This window comes from Podarcis liolepis, assembly GCF_965112155.1.
Source record: "Podarcis liolepis genome assembly, chromosome: 4".
Classification (NCBI taxonomy): domain Eukaryota; kingdom Metazoa; phylum Chordata; class Lepidosauria; order Squamata; family Lacertidae; genus Podarcis; species Podarcis liolepis.
In genome coordinates, this window is record NC_139558.1 from 49,085,187 (window position 1) to 49,104,648 (window position 19,462).

General features: G+C 43.3%; 1 protein-coding gene and 1 long non-coding RNA gene across 2 annotated transcripts; one reads left to right on the top strand and one right to left on the bottom strand.

Moving 5' to 3' along the window:
- Window positions 1-680: 680 nt before the first annotated feature.
- On the bottom strand, window positions 681-7,481 carry RPL8 (ribosomal protein L8). Its single transcript, XM_083498475.1, has 6 exons — window positions 6,329-7,481; window positions 5,265-5,409; window positions 4,072-4,213; window positions 3,715-3,933; window positions 1,564-1,679; window positions 681-900 (listed from the first exon to the last, which is right to left on the bottom strand). Exons 2-6 carry the CDS (start codon window positions 5,400-5,402, stop codon window positions 742-744), a joined length of 774 nt encoding a protein of 257 aa, XP_083354601.1. The 5' UTR covers window positions 5,403-5,409; window positions 6,329-7,481; the 3' UTR covers window positions 681-741.
- Window positions 6,648-18,544, top strand: LOC310704691. Its single transcript, XR_014524953.1, has 5 exons — window positions 6,648-6,785; window positions 10,753-11,181; window positions 11,212-11,758; window positions 12,014-12,746; window positions 13,347-18,544. It is a non-coding gene; the product is annotated as an uncharacterized lncRNA (long non-coding RNA).
- Window positions 18,545-19,462: the final 918 nt, after the last annotated feature.

Sequence of the window (19,462 nt, forward strand, 5' to 3'; positions counted from 1 at the left end):
TGAACAGCTGACCATGTCAAACGGCTTTTGGAGGGAGAGACACCCTCCTCCCAAGTTTGCCAAAAGACCCTTGGGTGCAGCTGCATAGTTTTGGTCCTTATTAAACAGGCTTCTTTAAGACAAAACTGGGCTTTTGTATACAACACTGCAAACCGTTCTGCTCATGGAACAGGACTTCTTCCACTTGTGTGTACCCCCAACCCTCTGGAGAAATTTATAGTGTGCCAGGGAGTAAAGGGGAGAGGAAGGTCCTATTACACAAGCAGATTATAAGTGCCTTAAACATACCTAACATTTTGTTCAGCATTATAGAACTGTTTAAAGGATTCTATTTTGCCATTAATCTAAGCATATCACACTCTTTCTACTCCCATTTGACATGTCTTTGCTATATAACAAAGTGGAAGAATGTTGCATTGTGTACTAAGAACCAAGTTTGAGATCTTGCCTTCCTGAAGCTTGATGAAAGAGCACAAAGACCTGCTGGATCAGACGAAAGGCCCAAAGTCCTGCTTCCTGTTCTCAAACTGGTATACCAGATACTTGAGCTATCTGGACAACTTCATACACAATCTAAAACAGTTCCTTTGTAAGGTGATTAAAATTTCAGGACCATTTACACATCTATAAAATGTTTAGACAAACTGTTAAAACTAAAAAGAAAATGCCTCTCACACACATTGTACCAGTTTTGAACAAAAGGTGGCATTTATTTCTTTATGAATATATTGAACTGAGTATTTAGTTCTCCTTCTCCTGCACGGTCTTTGTTCCACGCAGTCTGCCAGTACGACGGGCCGCAATGAGACCAACCTTGCGACCAGCTGGAGCATCTCTCCGGATGGTTGAAGGCTTACCAATGTGCTGATGGTTACCACCACCAAAGGGATGTTCAACAGGCTATGAAAGAAAAGCAGCAACCAGAGTAAAAAATAAGGCAGGAAATTATTTCCAATACAAAAAAAAAAGGGGGGGAGAGAGATACCAGCAACAAAGTTTATCACTAAGCTCCATCTGCATAGTTTGCTTAGATAAAAGGCGTGATTTGATGACCTTCAGGAAATGCTACAAAGTGAAGGTGTTACATTCTGCTTTGATTTAACAACTTAGCTTGTTTTACCTTTGAACTGAATGCTGATTTTTTTAAACATTTGTTATGGGGACAGCACCACTACAGATATATATATTGAATTACAAGCCTTAAAACTTAGCTTGCTTCATTAATGTATTGGTTGTAAAGAAAACGTGGATGGACACTTAGGGCATATTAGCACTATCTCCATTAGCAGCCATTTTATCTGGCTTCATCTGCAGGAGGAACCAGTCCAATCCCCTATCTTTGTTGGAACCAGCTACCTGTTGGTTCCTATCCTTGTGGAACTGTATTCTCCATACTATGAAGCAGTCACTAGCCAGGTCTGATCACATTTCTTCTCCCTCTCCATTCCATTTTCCTTGTCTAATGTCACTAAAATAGATTACTTCTTAAAACTGCGAACCACCATCAGTGTATCAAGGTAGCAGGTTAAGTAACCAGAGGAAGCAGGTGCAAGAAAGACTTACGTTCATAGCTACACCACGGACACGTGGCCAGCAGTTTCTCTTTGCCTTGTATTTGTGGTAAGCCCGTCCAGCTTTCAAGATAGGTTTGTCAATACGACCACCACCAGCAACAATACCTGGAAGATTTTTTGCAAGAGATTTCCCCTGTTATTATTTTCCAAAAACAGTATTAGCGCTTTAACTGTTCCCATTAAACATGGTTAGTTATGCTCTTTGTAGGCCTTCCAAGTGCTCAGCACTAATAGTAGCAATAGACAATGTTTACCAAATTATTTCATTCGAAACTTTCCATTTGCTTTGCTTCTGGGAAATGCTTTCATATTGTCTCACAGTTCACTTTGGTAAAAATATTTGAACCTTCCATATTTAGTACTGTGATCAGACTTCTAAATAAGACTGCAGCACTGAGGATGCTAATGTGTGCCCTTGAGGCTGCCCACAAGTCTCTTAGACTCTGTTATAAGGTGGCAGGGGTGGCAATTATTATTTGTATACTGTCTTATACCCATAGATCTCAGAACACAGCCACCACCTCCCACATCAAGGCTAAAGGAAGAAGTGGTAGGACCTTTCCCACTCACTCTTTCAGCACTATGTGCATTCTAAGGCTCAGGTTGGCCCCTGATCAGAAGCAGAGTGACTTGTGAGGGTAAGTAGGGAAAGTGAAGCAATCTAGCCTGGAGGAAGAAAAATAAGACTGAAAAGTGAAGTCCGAAGACAATGAATTAAGAAACCTGAGTAAATGTAAATGTCTTGAAATTAAAAGTTTTTCCTACAGGTTCTCTTACCACCATATTATCACATACTGCATCAGTCTCCATTGAATGAACGTCACATCTAGTACTTTCTAGTGTCACCATGGTGCAGAAACATGGATTCAAAACACAGAACCCCATTGTTTATAGGGACTCCATCAAAACCATTATCTATCCACACATAACCAGATCACAGATGTATTCTGTGATTTTGTTGTCGTACTATGTAAAAATCATGATTCATGCAATGGATCAATGATTTCCCGGTGCTGGCAAGCAATGATTCTGTGAAGTCTACCTTTTTAAGCTAAAATTTGACAATGCTTGGGGGGGGGGGGAGACCATGTAAAACCATGCAGATTCAAGAGGATCTGTTTTAATTCTGCTGAATGATTTTATCCAGACCACCTGGAAAAGTGGAAGTTTGTCTATGTTCGCTTTTTGGGTGGGCAGGAAAAAAGCGACCAGAGGAAGTAATGTCCATGGCACTCTCAAAATTCCAAATTTGTGTAATCCACAAAGAAAAGCTAAAAGTGGAATATTATGTGATTACCTGTAGCTGTATTATATTTATGCTGTTATGATTGTTATTAGTTATACACTTTCCCGTTTCTGTATATTTCTTCATTATTGTATATTTGGATAATTTGCAGTAAACCTTTTTTTTTTAAATTCCAAATGTGCCCAGGGCAAAAAAAGAGGGAAAAAAATAAGAGGTTGGTGACCACTGCTGTGGCAACACAGTATTAAATAATGACACAGAACACATTTTGTGCAATGTCATTTTTAAAGACTGGATTCTAATTTCTTAAGTGCTTACAAGCAGCTATAGTGACAAATACCAAGACACCAATAAGAATGCAACAATGTCAGGGGCTTAATCACCTTCTCATTCTTGCAATGCAATATGCCCATTTGTCTATCAACAATGCCCTTCTGCTGTCAACAGAGACTAAAGAGGTCAGACTCAATGCAAAATAATATATGCTTTAAAAAATTCTCTTTTAAGACACCCAGCTGCCAACTCAAAGTCACAATTATTCAATAAAGAACATAAAAGACTCCCCAATGAATTTGCTTGACTAGACAGTTGGAAAATCTTAAGCTCCAAATAATCAGTCATGGTCATGTTCTTCTCTTTCACTACAGGCCTTAAATTAGTATAAGAAAGTTAGTAAAATGGTGATATCATGGATTGCTGTTGTAGTAAATAGCCAATTCGGTTGAGTTTTGCAGAAAACCTCCTCCATGTTAAGCCCTTTTTCGAAGTGTTATTAGTTGGAAGCGCCAGAACACCTCTACAATCCAGATTCTGCAAGTACTGCAGTGTCCTTAAACTACAAACACTTCAGCTTATAAGGCATAAAACCTAGCATATATATAAGGCAACACTTACCAACAACTGCTCTGTTTGCAGAGGAGATCACCTTCTTGGACCCAGAAGGCAGCTTCACTCTGGTTTTTTTGGTTTCAGGATTGTGGGAGATAACTGTGGCATAGTTCCCAGAAGCACGGGCCAGTTTACCACGATCACCTGGCTTCTCTTCAAGACAGCAGACAATAGTGCCTTCTGGCATAGTACCAACGGGCAGGACATTGCCAATGTTGAGCTGAGCTAAAAGATTTGTACACATGAAAAACATTTTTTAGAGCTGCAGTATCACTCTAATGTGCCACCTCTCTTGAAATCTACATTTTCAAGTTACCTAACTATTTCCAAAAATATGCACAACTGTTTATTGTCTTTACTCACCTTTCTTGCCACAGTAAACAAACTGCCCAGTATGAATGCCCTCGGCTGCAATGAACAATTCTGTGCGTTTCTTAAACCTGTACGGATCACGGAAAACAACCTTGGCAAGAGGAGCTCCTCGACCAGGATCGTGAATTATATCCTATTGAAATATAAATACAGTTTAAGAATCTTATAATTTCAGATAGTTAGCAACACTGCCAATATACTCAGTGAATTACATGCACTTTCCAGATCAAAAGGCCAGGCATTTGAGATAACAGCTTAGCCCTACTAGGTAATAACTTATGAGCTGCCTCATTTCCACATATTTTCCATTTGGGAATGGCTGAGGTTAAGCAAAGTTGGAATAAAGGCAATCCTCCCCTAAATCAATCAGAAGTTTTGTCCCTTAGCCTCAGTGCTTTTCAACTCTGCCATTGCCTTTTAAATGGAAGCCTATTGTTGTCTTGCTCTCAAGCAAGCTTAAATATTTTTCAGAACTACCTTATTGGTATGCACTTACCTTCTTCCCTACCATCTCATTTTTCTATTGTTATCAACCATCAGCACAACAAAACCGTTAAGAAAATATAGTGTGACTTTAGGATTTTTCTTAAGACCTGCAATGTTGGAGCCTGTCAGAGCACAGGTTACTGACTGAGTTTTGGAGATATGGGGGCCACTGCAGAATTCCCCATCCAAGGTAAGTTATAAACCATGTCATGATGCAGTTTATTTCCTTACCAACAGTCAGTACCTCAAGTCTTGTCTGGGTCTCAACCTCAACTTGTTTGTTCTCACTGCCCCCTAGACTGCCTCCAGACACTGACTTCAATAGCCTCCATGGTATTATTAAATGGAAACAAGACAGTATGATTTGCATACTGCTGACAGTGGTTTCATGTAGATGTTAATATTTACATAACCCACATTCAACATACTACCAGATTCATCAAAATGATAAAATACAAATATAAACATGCATCGTATTAATACATACTGTGTCAATCTTAAAAACATCAAATCGTTTCAGAAATTTTGTACTTTAGAATTTCACAAAAGTATGCATAACAAAATAATACTGGCTGCACTAGTTCTCTTGACTGTATAAACTGCTAATAACTACTCTTATTAGGGAAAAAGGGATTATGATTTCTTAAAACGTAAGTTACAAGAATAGAAACAGATCATCCAAACAACTTGGTACTTGCCTTTACAATGCCTTTGATATAGCCATGCCTTTCAGCAAAGTCTACAGCTCTCAGCTTTGCTGCGCCTTTCCTGTGCTTCACATGGGCTCTGAACACTGACCCCGCACCTTTTCTTTGACCTCTGATTACACGGCCCATTGTGAACCTGAAAATAAATAGTTATTAGGATGCTTATTTAGAAAATGCAGCTGTCTCTAGTGTAGATTCTTTAGTACAGTATGGGTCTCTATCCCACCCATCTTTCAGTTTAAAACACTTTCAGTATCTAGTGTGCTTGTTTTCTATATCACAAGTATTTTAACTGTATTTCTAGATCTCACACACAGCGTTCCTATCAATCTAATGCACTATTTATGGTTTCTCAAAGCCCTCTCAAATGCCAAAGTTTGAGATGCAGCTTTTTTGTATGGGAAATTACTTTCTCCTCTATAGTCATGGTCTCACACAGCACAGTACAGGTTAAACACACACAAACACATACCCCAGTGTTTTTATGTTCTTTTGAAAGTTTTTCAATGATAATGTTTGCAACTCATACAGTACTGCTTTCTGCACAAAGTTATTCTTGGTATATGGACCTCAAGCTTAAAGACTTGCAATATGAAAGTTAGCTTATTTAAAAAATGCAACAGGGCCTTTGACTAAAACGGAGTAGAAGAAAAATATTTGTGACAGCAGGAGTTTCATATATCTTAAGAATCCTCTGTGTTATTCTATTCTGTTCTGAGAGATCGCCCTGAATGGCTGCCGTTACAGACATTTTTTAAAACACAAAATCACGAGGACAGAAATATCCCCCTCCGCCTGTTCCCCTCGAGCTCGGTCTCCCGTCGGAGCCCATCCTCCGCTGCTCGTGGCCTCGGCAGCCAAAGGAAAATCCAGGCTCGCCCGGCAGCGGGAAGCGAATCGTTCATGGGAGCCGCACGAAAAGAAGCGCGAAATGTTCCCCGCCGCGAAACCGGCCATGGGAAGCGGAGGTCGATGCCGGCCATAGATGGCCGGCGGGGTGCCGCCGCGGCCCCGATGGACACGGATACGCTCCCGAGGCCAGTTTCGTGTCTTACCTCAGCCGGGGCTTGGCTCGGAAAGAAGGAAGCTCCGGAGGTCACGGCGCCACCAAGTCCTTCCGGCCTGGACGGCGAGCGGCAGGCGTAGAGGCGTCAGGGGCCTGACGGGTAATGTAGTTCCGGCATCCGGGTACTTGAACTCCGCGGAAAAGGCTCTGGGGCACGTGACGCGCTCCGAGCCTCCCCGTTCGGTTCAGTGCAGGATGCGGCTTCTCCGTCTCCCCTGCCATAAAAAAGCGCAAGGATGCGCAAAATGGCAGCGAAGCGCCCGCCGCTACCGCTTCTCCTTTCCGTCACCCATGACGAGAGTTCGTGGGAAAGGCGTTGGAGAGCCGCTGCTGCTGCCCGTGCCCTGGAAATGGCGGGCTGTCGGCGAAACATCCCCCGTGTATATTTACCCCGAAGAAAATCGCAATAAGTTAAATGGGACTTAACGCCCCCACCCCACTTTCTGGTATGTTATGATTCATAGGCGGTTCTTGCTGTTTTGTAATTGACTTGAAAATTGTCTTTTAAAAAAAAATCCACTGGGCTCCTTCCGCAGCAAGTTGGCTTAATAAGATTGCCCCTGAAATTTGTCGCCCTCCCTTTCGAATCTGCGCTGTCCCTGCAGCGGATAAAGCGCCGGCTTGATTCCAGCTGCACTGCTGCTCCCTTTGCGCGGCCGCACCAGGTTATGTAACGCGCGCCGCCTTCCTTTCAGCGGCAATGGAGCTTGTGCTCTTGTCAGGGCTTTTTCCCCTTTCTCTCTCTCACTCTCCCCTCCCCGCCCGCCGGGGCTGTGTTGGCATTTAAAAGCTGCGTCACGACAAGCAGCAGTTCGGCAGGTGAAGCTGTCAGCGCAGATACAATGGGCGAGAAAAGCTTCACATTTGCTGATTTCCTGCTTGGCAGGAGGCATGTTGGAAGGCATCGGAGCCATCCTGAAAAACGAGTCGGGGTTAGGCCATTAGAGAATTGGGAGGCTTTCATTCAGGCAAACTAAAATATCCTTGCTTGCTGAGATTAGGTAATGCTGCCATGTTTCTTTTAAACCAGTGGCTCTTAACCATGTTTGGGTCATGGGCTCTTCTGAGAACTTGATGAAAGCTATGGACCCCCCTCCCCAGAAAAAATATACACAAACACATATATGCACAAACACTAAACACAAAATATGCATACAAAATTTATTTACAGCATTGGGAGAAAAAAGTATTTTTTGGGTGCAGATCCCCTGAAACATAGGTAAAGAACCCCATTTTTAAACTAAGAAGCTGCTCTGCTGACACCTTTCAACTCAGACCCAAGGTCTACAACATCCCTTGTTAGTTTCCAATTTTGGAGAAATACTGTCTGTTGATCCCTAGGACAGGCAATATCCAAAATGTTCCAAATAATACCTTTTTATAGTGTTTTTTATTTTTATTAAATTATTTCAGCATACAACAACAGTTTGCAGATAAATAATGAAATATCCTAGCCCAGAAGCTGGTGTTTAGGCAATACATGCATAATAACAGCCAAATAACACAAGTTTTTATCCCAATCTACTCTTTTACAGATGGTGATGAACAGTTTAGGTTAACCAAAAAGTTTTAAAGTGTGAGGGGACCTCTCTACTTTTGTTTTTAGCTGTGTGCATAATAAAACTGTCATTCATTTACAAAGGAGTCTTTGTGCTTCATTCTAATAATACCTTTTTATTGGATGAATTGCATTGGCAGGTAGCAGACTTCTGATATGTACTGAATTCTTTTTTAGATCCAATGGAAACTATATGAACCATTTCAGATATTGTTGCCTTTTTAAAAAGCAGCATCTAAACTAATATCCAATTCAATGCTTTGTTTGGATGCAAGGCATGTTATTGGCTTAAAATACAACTAGGTTGTTCTGTTTCTTTATTTGGATTGAAGCTGGTATGTGTGTACACCACTTCCCAAACCAGCAACAGGAGCACATGGGAGTAAATGGGAGTGTGTACACAACCACTGTACACCTCCAGTTTCTGATTGTCTTTTACATATGTAACACCCGTGTCTGAGAAATTAGCCAGTTGCCTGTCCTGGAGACGGTTGTACTCCCCTTGAAGGAGCAAGCATACAGTCTGCAGACGCTTTGGGAACCAGCTTTTGTCACTGGAGGCACAGCTGACAATAATACACACAGAGCTTGCAACAGAGTCTATCACTCTTGTCAGAGCTGCTTGAAGATCCTAGCTCACAGAGGATCACGCTAGCCAGCGATCATTAAGTAAAAGTCTTTATTGAATTACAGTTTCCATTCTCACGCTGCTGCGCGCAACTCTACGTCTAGTAGCTAGATCGGCGAAGCTCCGTCTGAGTCTCCGCCCCGTGTGCACCAACTTAATATCCTAGCCTTGCTCCACCTTTTCCGCCTGACTGTCCTCCTCTGGGTCCCTCTACCCCCCGGGGTTTCTTCCTTCCGGGATTCTTCTGACGCTGACCCGGACCCTCCTGCCTCCTTGCGCCGGGCTTTAGGACCTGGCTCCCTTTCGGGGCTGCTTACTGCGCCGCCTTCCTCTGCATTTGAACTTGGCGCGCGCGCCCAACCTTCCACTTTCCTCTTAACCGTTTCTTCGCTCCCCGATGGAGGTGTGGCCACTCCTGACTCATGCCCTCCCTCCTGTGGTGAGCTGCCAGCGCTTCCCCCCTGGCTCCCATCCTCTTCCCTGCTCCCTGGCGGTGACGTTGGTCCCGATTTCCAGCTGCTCCCCCCTGAGTCCCCTCTGGCTCTATCTTCCTGGGGTGCCCCCCTAGACTCCCCCCTTGCCCTGGCCACTGGTGCTCCTTTCTGTGAATCCTCTGATTCACTGGAAAGACTAGGAGATCTCGGGTCGTCGTCATCACTCATCTTTTCTTCTGCCTCCTCCCCTTCGCTCTCTGTTTCCTCCCTTGCCCTTGCCTCTGCTCCTAAACCCCTGACAACTCTGCTGCTACAGATTAAGCCACATTGGTGTATGCGTTGGAGCTGTGGGACTGAAGGGAGAAAAGAATAAAAATACCACCCGCCAGGAAAACAAATTATTCTAAGGGCCTGGGTAAAAAGGTAACTAATCCATTAACTAGAGGCTTTGGAAAAAGCAAGAAAGTAGTGCAACTTCAAGTTATGGATGTGATTCTAACAGTGGGCCTTATACAGGCAGGTTGATGGTTTCTCATGATATGACAGATACTTGAAGCAAATCTGCAGTGACAAATATTTCAGTAATGTCTGAATGTAAGAACTAGAAATGTCTTTTGTCAGTTTGGCTGGTACAACAGCTACAGCCATTGCTGGACTTGACCACAGTACAGTAGTAGTCCAGGCACCGTTAAAGATTTGATTTCGTCAATGAACTCTATGTAAGGCTTCCCTTGTGCTTGGTCTGGAAACTGCAGTTAGTGCAGAATGCTGCACGACTGGTAACAGGAGTGAGACCCTGTCAGCATATTACACCTCTGCTCAGAGATCTGTACTGGCTGCTGGTTTGTTACTAGGTCAAATTCAAGGTGTTATTATTAGTATATAAAGCCTTCAACAGCTTGGGACCAGTTTGCTTGAAGGATCGCCTTACCCCATCTACGCCCATTTGACGGCTTCGATCTGTGCAGCTGGCACTTCTACGTGCCACATAATAACCATTCTGCACCTACACTCTGAAACGCCCTGCCAATTAATATTAGGCAAGTGCCATCACCATGTTGTTTTCAGCACCTGCAACAGACGTTTTTGTTTTGGCAAGTCTGCCAAAGCATGCAACTTTAACATGCAATTTTATTATAAACCCTAAACAACATAGGCCCCAAATATCTGAAAGATGCTTCCAGCTCTACAGACCCTCTTAGGTATTAACCCTTTTGGTTCCACCACCCACCTGCAGTCTCTTGTGTGTATTTTTCAAGGCGAGGACATTCCTTGAGGACGTTTTCAAGGGAGAGGACATTCCATTATGATTTACAGTGTCGAAGGCCTTAGGTCAATAAACACCATATACAGGGGTTGGGCTTGCTCTCTGCATTTTTCTTGAAACTGCCGAGCAGTGAAAATCATACCCTCTGTCCCCTCCTAGAAGTTCAAAAACCATTTTGGGATTCAGGAAGGGTGCCCTCAGATATAGTTAGGAGAAGGTTTGCTAAGATCCTTCAATAATTTGTTAATAAAGAGATGCCTCAATATTTGCATGATACATTCTATCACCTTTTTTTAAAAAAAAGATTGATAATTTTGGCATCCCTAAAGTCTGCTGGGATCTCTTCTCTCGCCCATATTTTTCAGATGAGCTTGTGTGTAGTAAGTTCAATTCTGTTCACTTTGAAGACTTTGGCAGGTATCCCATCAAGTTCGAAGACTTTTTTGTTTTTCATTTGGTTAATGGCAGTACACAACTCTCCCAGATTTGGAGATACTGCAAGCTCATGTCTAATTTGTTTTTGCAGGGCCACCATTTTTATCTGTAAGCTGCCTTGAGTCCTTGGCAGGGAAAAAGGTAGAGAACAGCTGCCTGGATGCTTGTGGAGCGACAAGAGAAACATGAGAACAGTGATGACTAGATGCTCATTGCGGGCAGGTGGCGCTGTTACGTGAGTGAATATGGGGAAGAGTGTCATATCACCTAGGGATTCTTACAGTCTGCATATCTCATCTTTGTCCTTCATCTCCCAATGAAAAGCTCCCAGGGTCTCCATTCCAACTGCACCAGTTGTAGAACACAAGGTAGCCATTTGCAACGTTGCTCATCTTTTCTACAGTAGGGAGTTGCTCTGTAGTTTCAGTTCTGTTCCTTATGCCCTGGTTCATATCCTGCATGCATGAGAGTCCTTACTGTTTGGCCAGCAGTGGCAATACCCAAAGACGAGTCTGCTATTGTGCTCCTCGTTGCTTTCCCTGGGATGTAGCGGAAGTTTGTTTGCAGTGGGGTTATAGCGGCCACCAGGGCCTCTGTTTTTGCACAGTACAGATTTACCCTATATCCCCTTGTACAAGGAATACTCCTGCGGCCTCGCAGATAAGGTAGTGATGTTAAGCCAATGCACATTTTGTCCCTATTCTGGTGGGAGATACTCTGTGGCCTTGAGTGCTTTCCACGTCTTTCTTTCCTTGGGGGAGTTGGAGTAAGTGCAGGTGCCATACTTTGAGGCATGGTCTCCCCTTCCATGCTTACCCGTGTGTCGTGGGGGAGTGCCTTGTTCTTAGACCACCATTTGCAGGAGTGGAGATTTTTAATGGGTACAGTAATACCTCCATGACCGTCCGCCTTGTCTAGCGTCCATTCTGGTGAACGTCCACGTTAAACCCGGAAGTACCGGAATGGGTTACTTCTAGGTTTGTTGCTTGCGCATGCATGGAAGCACAAACCGTTCCATGCACAGATGTGGCATTTTGCCCTGCGTCCTTTTCAGCTAGCAGCCGGGGCTCTGGAACGGATCCCGGCCGCAAAACAAGGTACGACTGTACAGTGGTGCCCTGCAAGACGAACGCCTCGCAAGACGGAAAACTTGCTAGACGAAAGGGTTTTTCGGTTTTGCGTTGCTTCGCTAGACGAATTTCCCTATGGGCTTGCTTCACAAGATGAAAACGTCTTGCGCTTTTTTTTTAAAGCCGCTTGAAGAGGCGCAGTTGCGACGGACTGTGCTTCGCAAGACGAAAAACATCGCAAGACGAAAAGACTCGCGGAACGAATTATTTTCGTCTTGCGAGGCACCACTGTATTAGTGTCCTGACATGCGCTCACAGCAGCCTAAAGAACAAAAGATGAATAGAATCTGGTCATGTTTACAGACATTGGACCTTACATGTTGGCCTTTGGCAATCCAATATGTGGCTGTGTGATAGGACAGGCTTGCCTGCATGTAGGCTCTGAACCATTATCTGAACCATTACCTGCACCATTCTACTTTTTGTAACAGCATTTTAAGTTAACCAATGTGTTTTACAATCTTCTTATCCTCACGATGACATTGTCAAGCAGATCATAGTGCTGCTTGAACATTATAACAAAACAAACAGTACTAGTCTCTTAAAAATACCGTGGCATGAACTGTCTTGGGCTAGACTCCACTTCACTAGATGCGTCATTCTTAGTAACCCACAAAAGCATATTGTTACACTTGCTAGCTTTAAACTGCTGCTGGACTGCTGTCTTATTTCTGGTGTAAGCCATGGCTAGCTGGCTACCTCTTTGATTAAAAGTGTGTCAGAGTTGTGTACTCAGTATCATACAATGAGCCATATTCTGGTGGGCTGGTTTTGTTTTTTTAAAAGGTATAAGACAAGGCTCTTGCCAGTTGTATTACTGAGAAGGAAAATGTGCTGCCAATATTGTGCCCAATCAAAATGTGACACAACCTAAGTATTTTAAGTTGTATAGGAGGAGACACAATTAAGAATCATGAGCCTCAGAAATGAATAAATAGCATGAGCATGTACAAGAGTGTGCTTGCCTCCCCAACATAGAATTTGTTTGTATTTAATAACTTCAGCCTAAACCCTTAGTCAGCTATGTGATACAGTGGTACCCCGCAAGACAAATGCCTTGCAAGACGGAAAACCCGCAAGACGAAAGGGTTTTCTGTTTTGGAGGCGCTTCGCAAGACGAATTTCCCTATGGGCTTGCTTCGCAAGAAGAAAGCCCATAGGGAAATCTCCGGGGACCTCTTTTAAATGCTGGTGGTGGGGAGCAAAGCCTTTCCCCCCCTCCGGCCTTCAGAAGAGGTCCAGGAAGGCCGGCGGGGGCCGAAAGGCTTTGCTCCCCACCACCAGCATTTTAAAAGCAGTCCGGGATAGCAGGGAAGCGCTTCCCGCTATCGCGGACGGCTTTTGAAGGCAGGCGGGGGGGGGGGGCAAATCACATGGAATCACTTTTTTTTACCAAAATGCCAAGGGGAAAAAAGAAAAAAAAGATGAAAGTTGATTTAACAGCAACAAATAATTATTATTGTATTGCTAAGGCGGGGGGCGGGGCGGGAATCAGGACTCGGCTACATTGGCAAAGTAAAAGCGCTTTATATGCTGTCTAACACTGTGACACCAGGTGGCGCTGTGGAGTTCTGTTTTTGCCAACCCGATTTCTCATACAAAGTTTAGAATACTTTTATGAAATGCTTCTTTGATGTGTCTTGATCCAGGCTCAGTGTCTTACGTGTTCCAGTTCCCTAGAACAGCTCCAGTCTAGGTTTCACAAAAAACACAGGAACCTAGGCTCTGTGGCAGATTTTTGGTGAGCTATATCACACCTAATCATGGAGTTTGTGATTTGGTCACTATCATTTGCACACCTTACAATCACTACAATCGAGTTCTGCAATCTATCCGCCCAATGGCAGTTTGTACACATACACAATAAATGTCCCTAGGTCCAATCAAGCTATAAGTATGAGCACACACCCCTTCTCAGGTGGTACGGGCAGAGAGTGGCAGCGGCAGTTGGGACTCACATGCCCCTCGGTGGGCTAAAGCCAGGCACCTCGGTGGGCTAGTGCCAGTCGCAGCAGACCGGCTGCATCTCCTGTTCCTCCTCCTAGCAGACCTTCTCGCTCTCTCATCCACGCTCCTCCCTCCCTCCCTGCTCCTCGCCGCCTTCTGACTCCCTCTCAGGGACCCCCTCGCCACACTGCCATCTTGGGAGCCGGTCCAGCCGAAACCAAGCAACATCTGGGAACGAGCCTGCTCCAAGCCAATTTTAGTAAGGTTGCGAATATAAGCTGCACTTTAACGTTTCACGCTCGGAATTTGGGGGAAAGTGAGGCTTATATTCAGGCCAATACAGTATTTTTATATGACATTCTTGTTTCAGAGCATCAGCCTTTAAACCAACTTCCTACTATGCACCTGTATTACCAAGTTTCCAGCTCATACTGGTCAAAAAGAAATATACGTCCCAGCACATCTCTCCTTTCCTCTCAGCATAATTACCCTGTGACGTCCATCAGCTGTTCATGAGGGTTAGTTGTTGTAGAATTGACAGATTAGCATTTTAAAAAATTACTTGAATTCTCAATCTCCCAGTCATCAAACAAAAATGGTATAATTGTAGTAACAACAACAACATTTATTTTTTATTTTATTTTTTTACAAACAAGAGACTCGCAGTGTGTCCAGTGGTGTTCACTCACACAAACACGCAGGGCAGTGAAATGAAATGAGATAAGAGAACAGCAAGGCAGCACAGAGAAAGAAACACGAAGTCTTGGTTCTGCTGCTGTGTAGGTGTGGCCTTGGAAATGAGCTCGGACCATGTTCAGAGCAGATTTGTGCTTCTGATAGGTCTACCATGGCAGCAGCCCTGCTAATATTACGTATGCCATGGCTGAATTGCCATCATGAGAACAGGAAGAAGGGAGAACTTGCGAAGCCAGGGCCAAGGAGCTTGCAGTTCTAGTAACATACAAATTTATCACCTGGCGTCAAGATGTCGCCAAATCCCTTGCAACTTATCAAATGGCATTTGATCTCTCCTGAGAGCTTGCAGTTCTTTGCATCTCTGCAATTGATTGCAGGCAATTCAGAGGAGAACAACATGCACCAACAATACAGAGGCCAATTGTATGCCTTGTGTCCCTTCCAGGAATGATCTATCCAGCATGTACATAACAGCCTCCTGGCAGTGGCTGTCAGGAGTTCCTTTATGAAGGTTTGCCAAGAAAGGAACAATATCACATACCAGGGCAGCTTGTTGGCAAAACGGAAGGGGCTGCTTTGCCCTGCCGCCACCATCTACCTACTCCTGCCGCTGCTGCATCTGCTACTGGACCAAAATCAGTGCCAATGGTGGGGCACCCACGGAGGCATCTGCTGCCCGAAGCAGTGGTCTCATCCTGCCCTATAGCTGGGCCAGCTCTGCCACATACCATTTCAACAGATTTCCCTTCTTGACCCCTGCCTGTCCTGTCAGTAGCCTCCTTGAACAAGGAGGGACTTTCCAAAAAAAGGCCCCAGGAACCCCTCCATTTCAGCTTCCAGTGGGAAATGAGATGTCTTTGCATAAAGATCCCTGGTACCATGTATTCTATTATCTAGATGTGTAGATTGTCCAGCACTTTTTATTGATATTTTCTTACTGATGTTTTATTGATCCTGCAATAATGTAAGTTGTTCACAGGCTTAATAAAAGTGTGGTGTATGCATAGATAAATAAATAATCACAGTAATCCCTGGGTAGTTTCCAGAACATCATAAAATTAACATCAGTTGCAAAAATACATGTCAGTTAAACCAACAATTAAAAGTATATTTTAAAGAAGCACAGAACAGTATAAAACCCTGCAATTTTTTTTAAAAGTCTCGCTGGTTCTCTCCAAATGCCTGAGAGAGTAAGAATGTTTGGGGTTGATGTCAGAAGAGCTTCTGCAAGTAATTTGAGACTCTGCTGAGCTTGATGGAACAGTGTTTTGACTCAGGATAAGGCAGCTACCCAGGTTCTTTGTATGCAGAAGTTATACAATAATTTCTGCTTGTTTTTATTTTTTCTCTAACAGAAACATGCCAGGTCAATTGTTATGTCAATCAATGTCAAAATGCATAAAGTATGAGACAGATTCAACTAACAGATCCCACTACTAGAAACCTGCACAAGGACATCCTGTAATGCAATAGGGTCCTACTCAGAGTAAATCCATTGAAATCAATGAGCATGACTAACATGCCTATAAATTTCAGTGGGTCTACTCTGAGTAGGACTTGCATTGGCAATAATAATAATAATAATAATAATAATAATAATAATAATAATAATAATAACAACTTGATAGTTATACCCCGCCCATCTGGCTGGACTTCCCCTCTTACAACTCTTCATTGACGGTTTTTACAATGCTACATGGGTGCATAGACCATTCTAATTTAGGATCATAATTCTACATCAAACAAATGCAAACTAAAATTATTTGTGGGAGGGAAAGGAAGTGTTAGAATTTTTTCATTTTGGTTAAAATAGTGCTATACCATCATTTTCTAAATGCATGGGAAAGTATGCAAAATATTCAGATGTACTGTATACATTTCCTCTTTTAAAAAAAATGTAAGAAGATTCAGCTGGGTGAAAGGAAAGCAGAGAAATCATTGGGTGGTAGCCAAAAAGCCATTTTTAAAGTAGGTACTGGAGAAGACAAAGTGGCTAAAAAAAATGATCTCATTGGGGTGGCATATTTTAAAATTTATAAACTAAAACTGCAAGGGAAGCTATAAGAGCAATGCATGCATTTGCCAAAGAGATCTGTTCTTTTAAGATGCATTTTTAATGCATGCATATTCCATGGCAACCTTATGGAAATCTCAGCAAATGTTCCAAATATAGCGTTTACCCAATTCATCCTTAGGGTTTGTTTTTAAGTTCCCTTGTTTTTCCCTTCTTTATTTCCTTCTGGACCTCCCAAACACTTTAATGACAGCATTGATTTCATAGCACCTTCCCTGGAGGTTTAAGCGAGGGCTGCAATGCACTGGCAGTTTAAAGACCAAGGAACGTGAAGGGCTTCTCTCCTTTCATAAAGGTTACTTCTTATAACACCACATTTATTGGGAGATGAAAAAGAAGAACTAATACCTGTCTGTTGGAAGCAGGAATCTTGTGAGTTTTCCCAGTGGAATGCGCCCCCCCCCGCCCCCGCTTCTTCTTATGCGACATTAATCTGGTGTCTGCTGCTTTGTTTTTGCTATGTGCTCTTGTAGGCACTTGGAGAACTATTGGGATTATCAGTGACTTCACCAGAGACCGAAACTTCAGCTGCTAAGAGGAAGAGGGAGTTTGCAACACCTAAACACCTTAAAAAGCAAAACAAAACTCCACGCACACATGGCAGAAAAATGATCTGAATGCATCCTATAGACAGTTGTGTGAGAAAGGGCACAGTATGCAAATACAACAAAGGATCTTGTGGCACCTTCAAGTTCTTTGTTAATCTTTAATGTGCCATAGGACTTTTTGTTGTTGTTTCTGCTACCCTTCTGGGATTTGTACACAAAGAGCCACACACATGGCACTTTTGATGCAGGTACCCATCTGTATCCATGATGAGACCTTGATAGTCATTTTGGGAGGAAAGACTGGCCTTTCATGCTGTGTTGCCGCCATGATTCATTTGATATGTGCAGATAGACACCCCCCATAGGGATCCTGTTGAAATTTCTAGGCTCTTTAAGGAATATTGGAGGATTTACAATACTATATTAATCATAAACAAACCTTCGATTCCTGAGGTGAATTTCAGCACCTGTTTTTCTAGAAAAATAGCACTGAAGAAGAAGAGTTTGGATTTGATACCCCACTTTATCACTACCCTAAGGAGTCTCAAAGTGGCTAACATTCTCCTTTCCCTTCCTCCCCCACAACAAACACTCTGTGAGGTGAGTGGGGCTGAGAGACTTCAAAGAAGTGTGATGAGCCCAAGGTCACCCAGCAGCTGCATGTGGAGGAGCGGGGAATCGAACCCGGTTCACCAGATTACGAGACTACCGCTCTTAACCACTACACCACACTGGATGTCCCTATTTCCATCAGAGAAATATTGGAGGATATGCACTCATCAGAATCATGCATAACTGATGACTGTGAGAGGAACATGCATTTGCCAAGGAGAGGCTCCTTGCCCCTGTCTCCCCCCATCCCGCCTTCTTCTGGGCCAAAAAGGACCTGCACATTGGCAATTGTGCATCAGTTGGATGCACCTAAAATGGACGCCGCCTGTGTATCCTGACCCCAGGATACTCCACAACCCAGAAACTCTGGGAAATTGCAGTCAAATATCACTAGCAAGCTTAGGGCTAATTAATGCATGAAGGGGTTAAGATCACTGAACTGTATTGCTAGACTCAATTAAGTCACACCCCTCATATTTAGTGAAGGAGGAAGTGAACCTTTCTTCATTCTGTTCCACCATGTGGCGCCAACCAGGCAATATGTCTTGGCTCGACTGATTCAAGTTAAGACCATGTGTTCAGAAGAATTTTTCCGTATTTTGCAAACCCAATATTTCTGCCTATGTTCTTCTTGCTGCTGCTTTTTGCTGGAGCTTTTAAGCAAAGCATTTAAATTTATGAATGCTATGGTCTGTTCATTGCAAGAGGAATGGAGAAGGGAAGCACTGTAAGCAGACTAAATGGGATATTTAAAGTGTCTGCAACCTGTGCTCCTCATGCTTCACTGTGCTGCACAATTTTGTAATTTTATGACTCTGCTGTGTAATTTTATGACTCTTGCTGAATCCAGCCTTTTTATTATTATTAATTACCTCACACACAGGCGATTGTATTTATTGCACAGAAACCTCAGCCACCCCAACCAGAAACCTCAGCCACAAGCCACAACAAACAACCTGAGGCATTCTCCACCCAGTGCCAGGACTACAGTTCCACAGCTGCTAATGGGACAGACCATAGTCGGGATGGAACTGCTGCAATAGAACAACATGGGCTTTGAAGCCCAGAGTTTATATACCTCTTTAAACAAAAGCTTCAAAACCTGTTTCAGACTGAATATGTGCCCCCATGCCTTTTCCTATGGACTAGTGTAGCCAGGATACTACTTGGCAGGGTGTGGTGGATTCCTGCCTTGTCAGGATACTCTTCTTCCTTTCCTTTGTGGAGCCCAAATGCATATGCAATCCTTTAGCCAGTGTAGATAAATGTAGACTCTTGACTAATAGGACCGCCCTCATTGAGAGGGGGCACTTTTTTGTAATGTTGGTCTGATTGGATCACATTCCCTGAGCTAAGGTAAACTTGGCTTATAGAGACAGGACATTTATCATGAAGCAATCAATGTAACTCTTTAGATACTTGTTTCCCGGATGCTTCCAGTTTGCCTCCTTTTTCTGAATAAACCAATTCCATTCTAAACTCTTACGAACACAGCTGAGGTAAAGCATATCCCAGGCTCCTGCAGCAAGCAGATGACCCAACAGTTTATTTATTAAATTTGTATCCCGCCCACCCACTCCAAGGTGCTCAGGGTGACAAAAAACAAGTGAATAAAAACACATTTGGGGGCAACATAGGAAGCTGCCTTATACTGAGTCAGACCATTGATCTACCGTATTTTTCCCTCTATAAGATGCACTAGACCACAAGACGCACCTAGTTTTTGGAGGAGGAAAACAAAACAAACAAATTCTGAATCTCAGAAGCCAGAACAGCAAGAGGGATCGCTGTGCA

Bases quoted from the DNA above. Each gene is read 5' to 3' on its own strand.
- RPL8 (XM_083498475.1), bottom strand. From the start codon at position 5,402: ATGGGCCGTGTAATCAGAGGTCAAAGAAAAGGTGCGGGGTCAGTGTTC. The intron at 3,934-4,071 runs GTGAGTAAAGAC...CAAATCTTTTAG, and splicing joins TGTTTACTGTGGCAAGAAAG to CTCAGCTCAACATTGGCAAT. The intron at 901-1,563 runs GTAAGTCTTTCT...TTTCTTTCATAG, and splicing joins TCCGTGGTGTAGCTATGAAC to CCTGTTGAACATCCCTTTGG.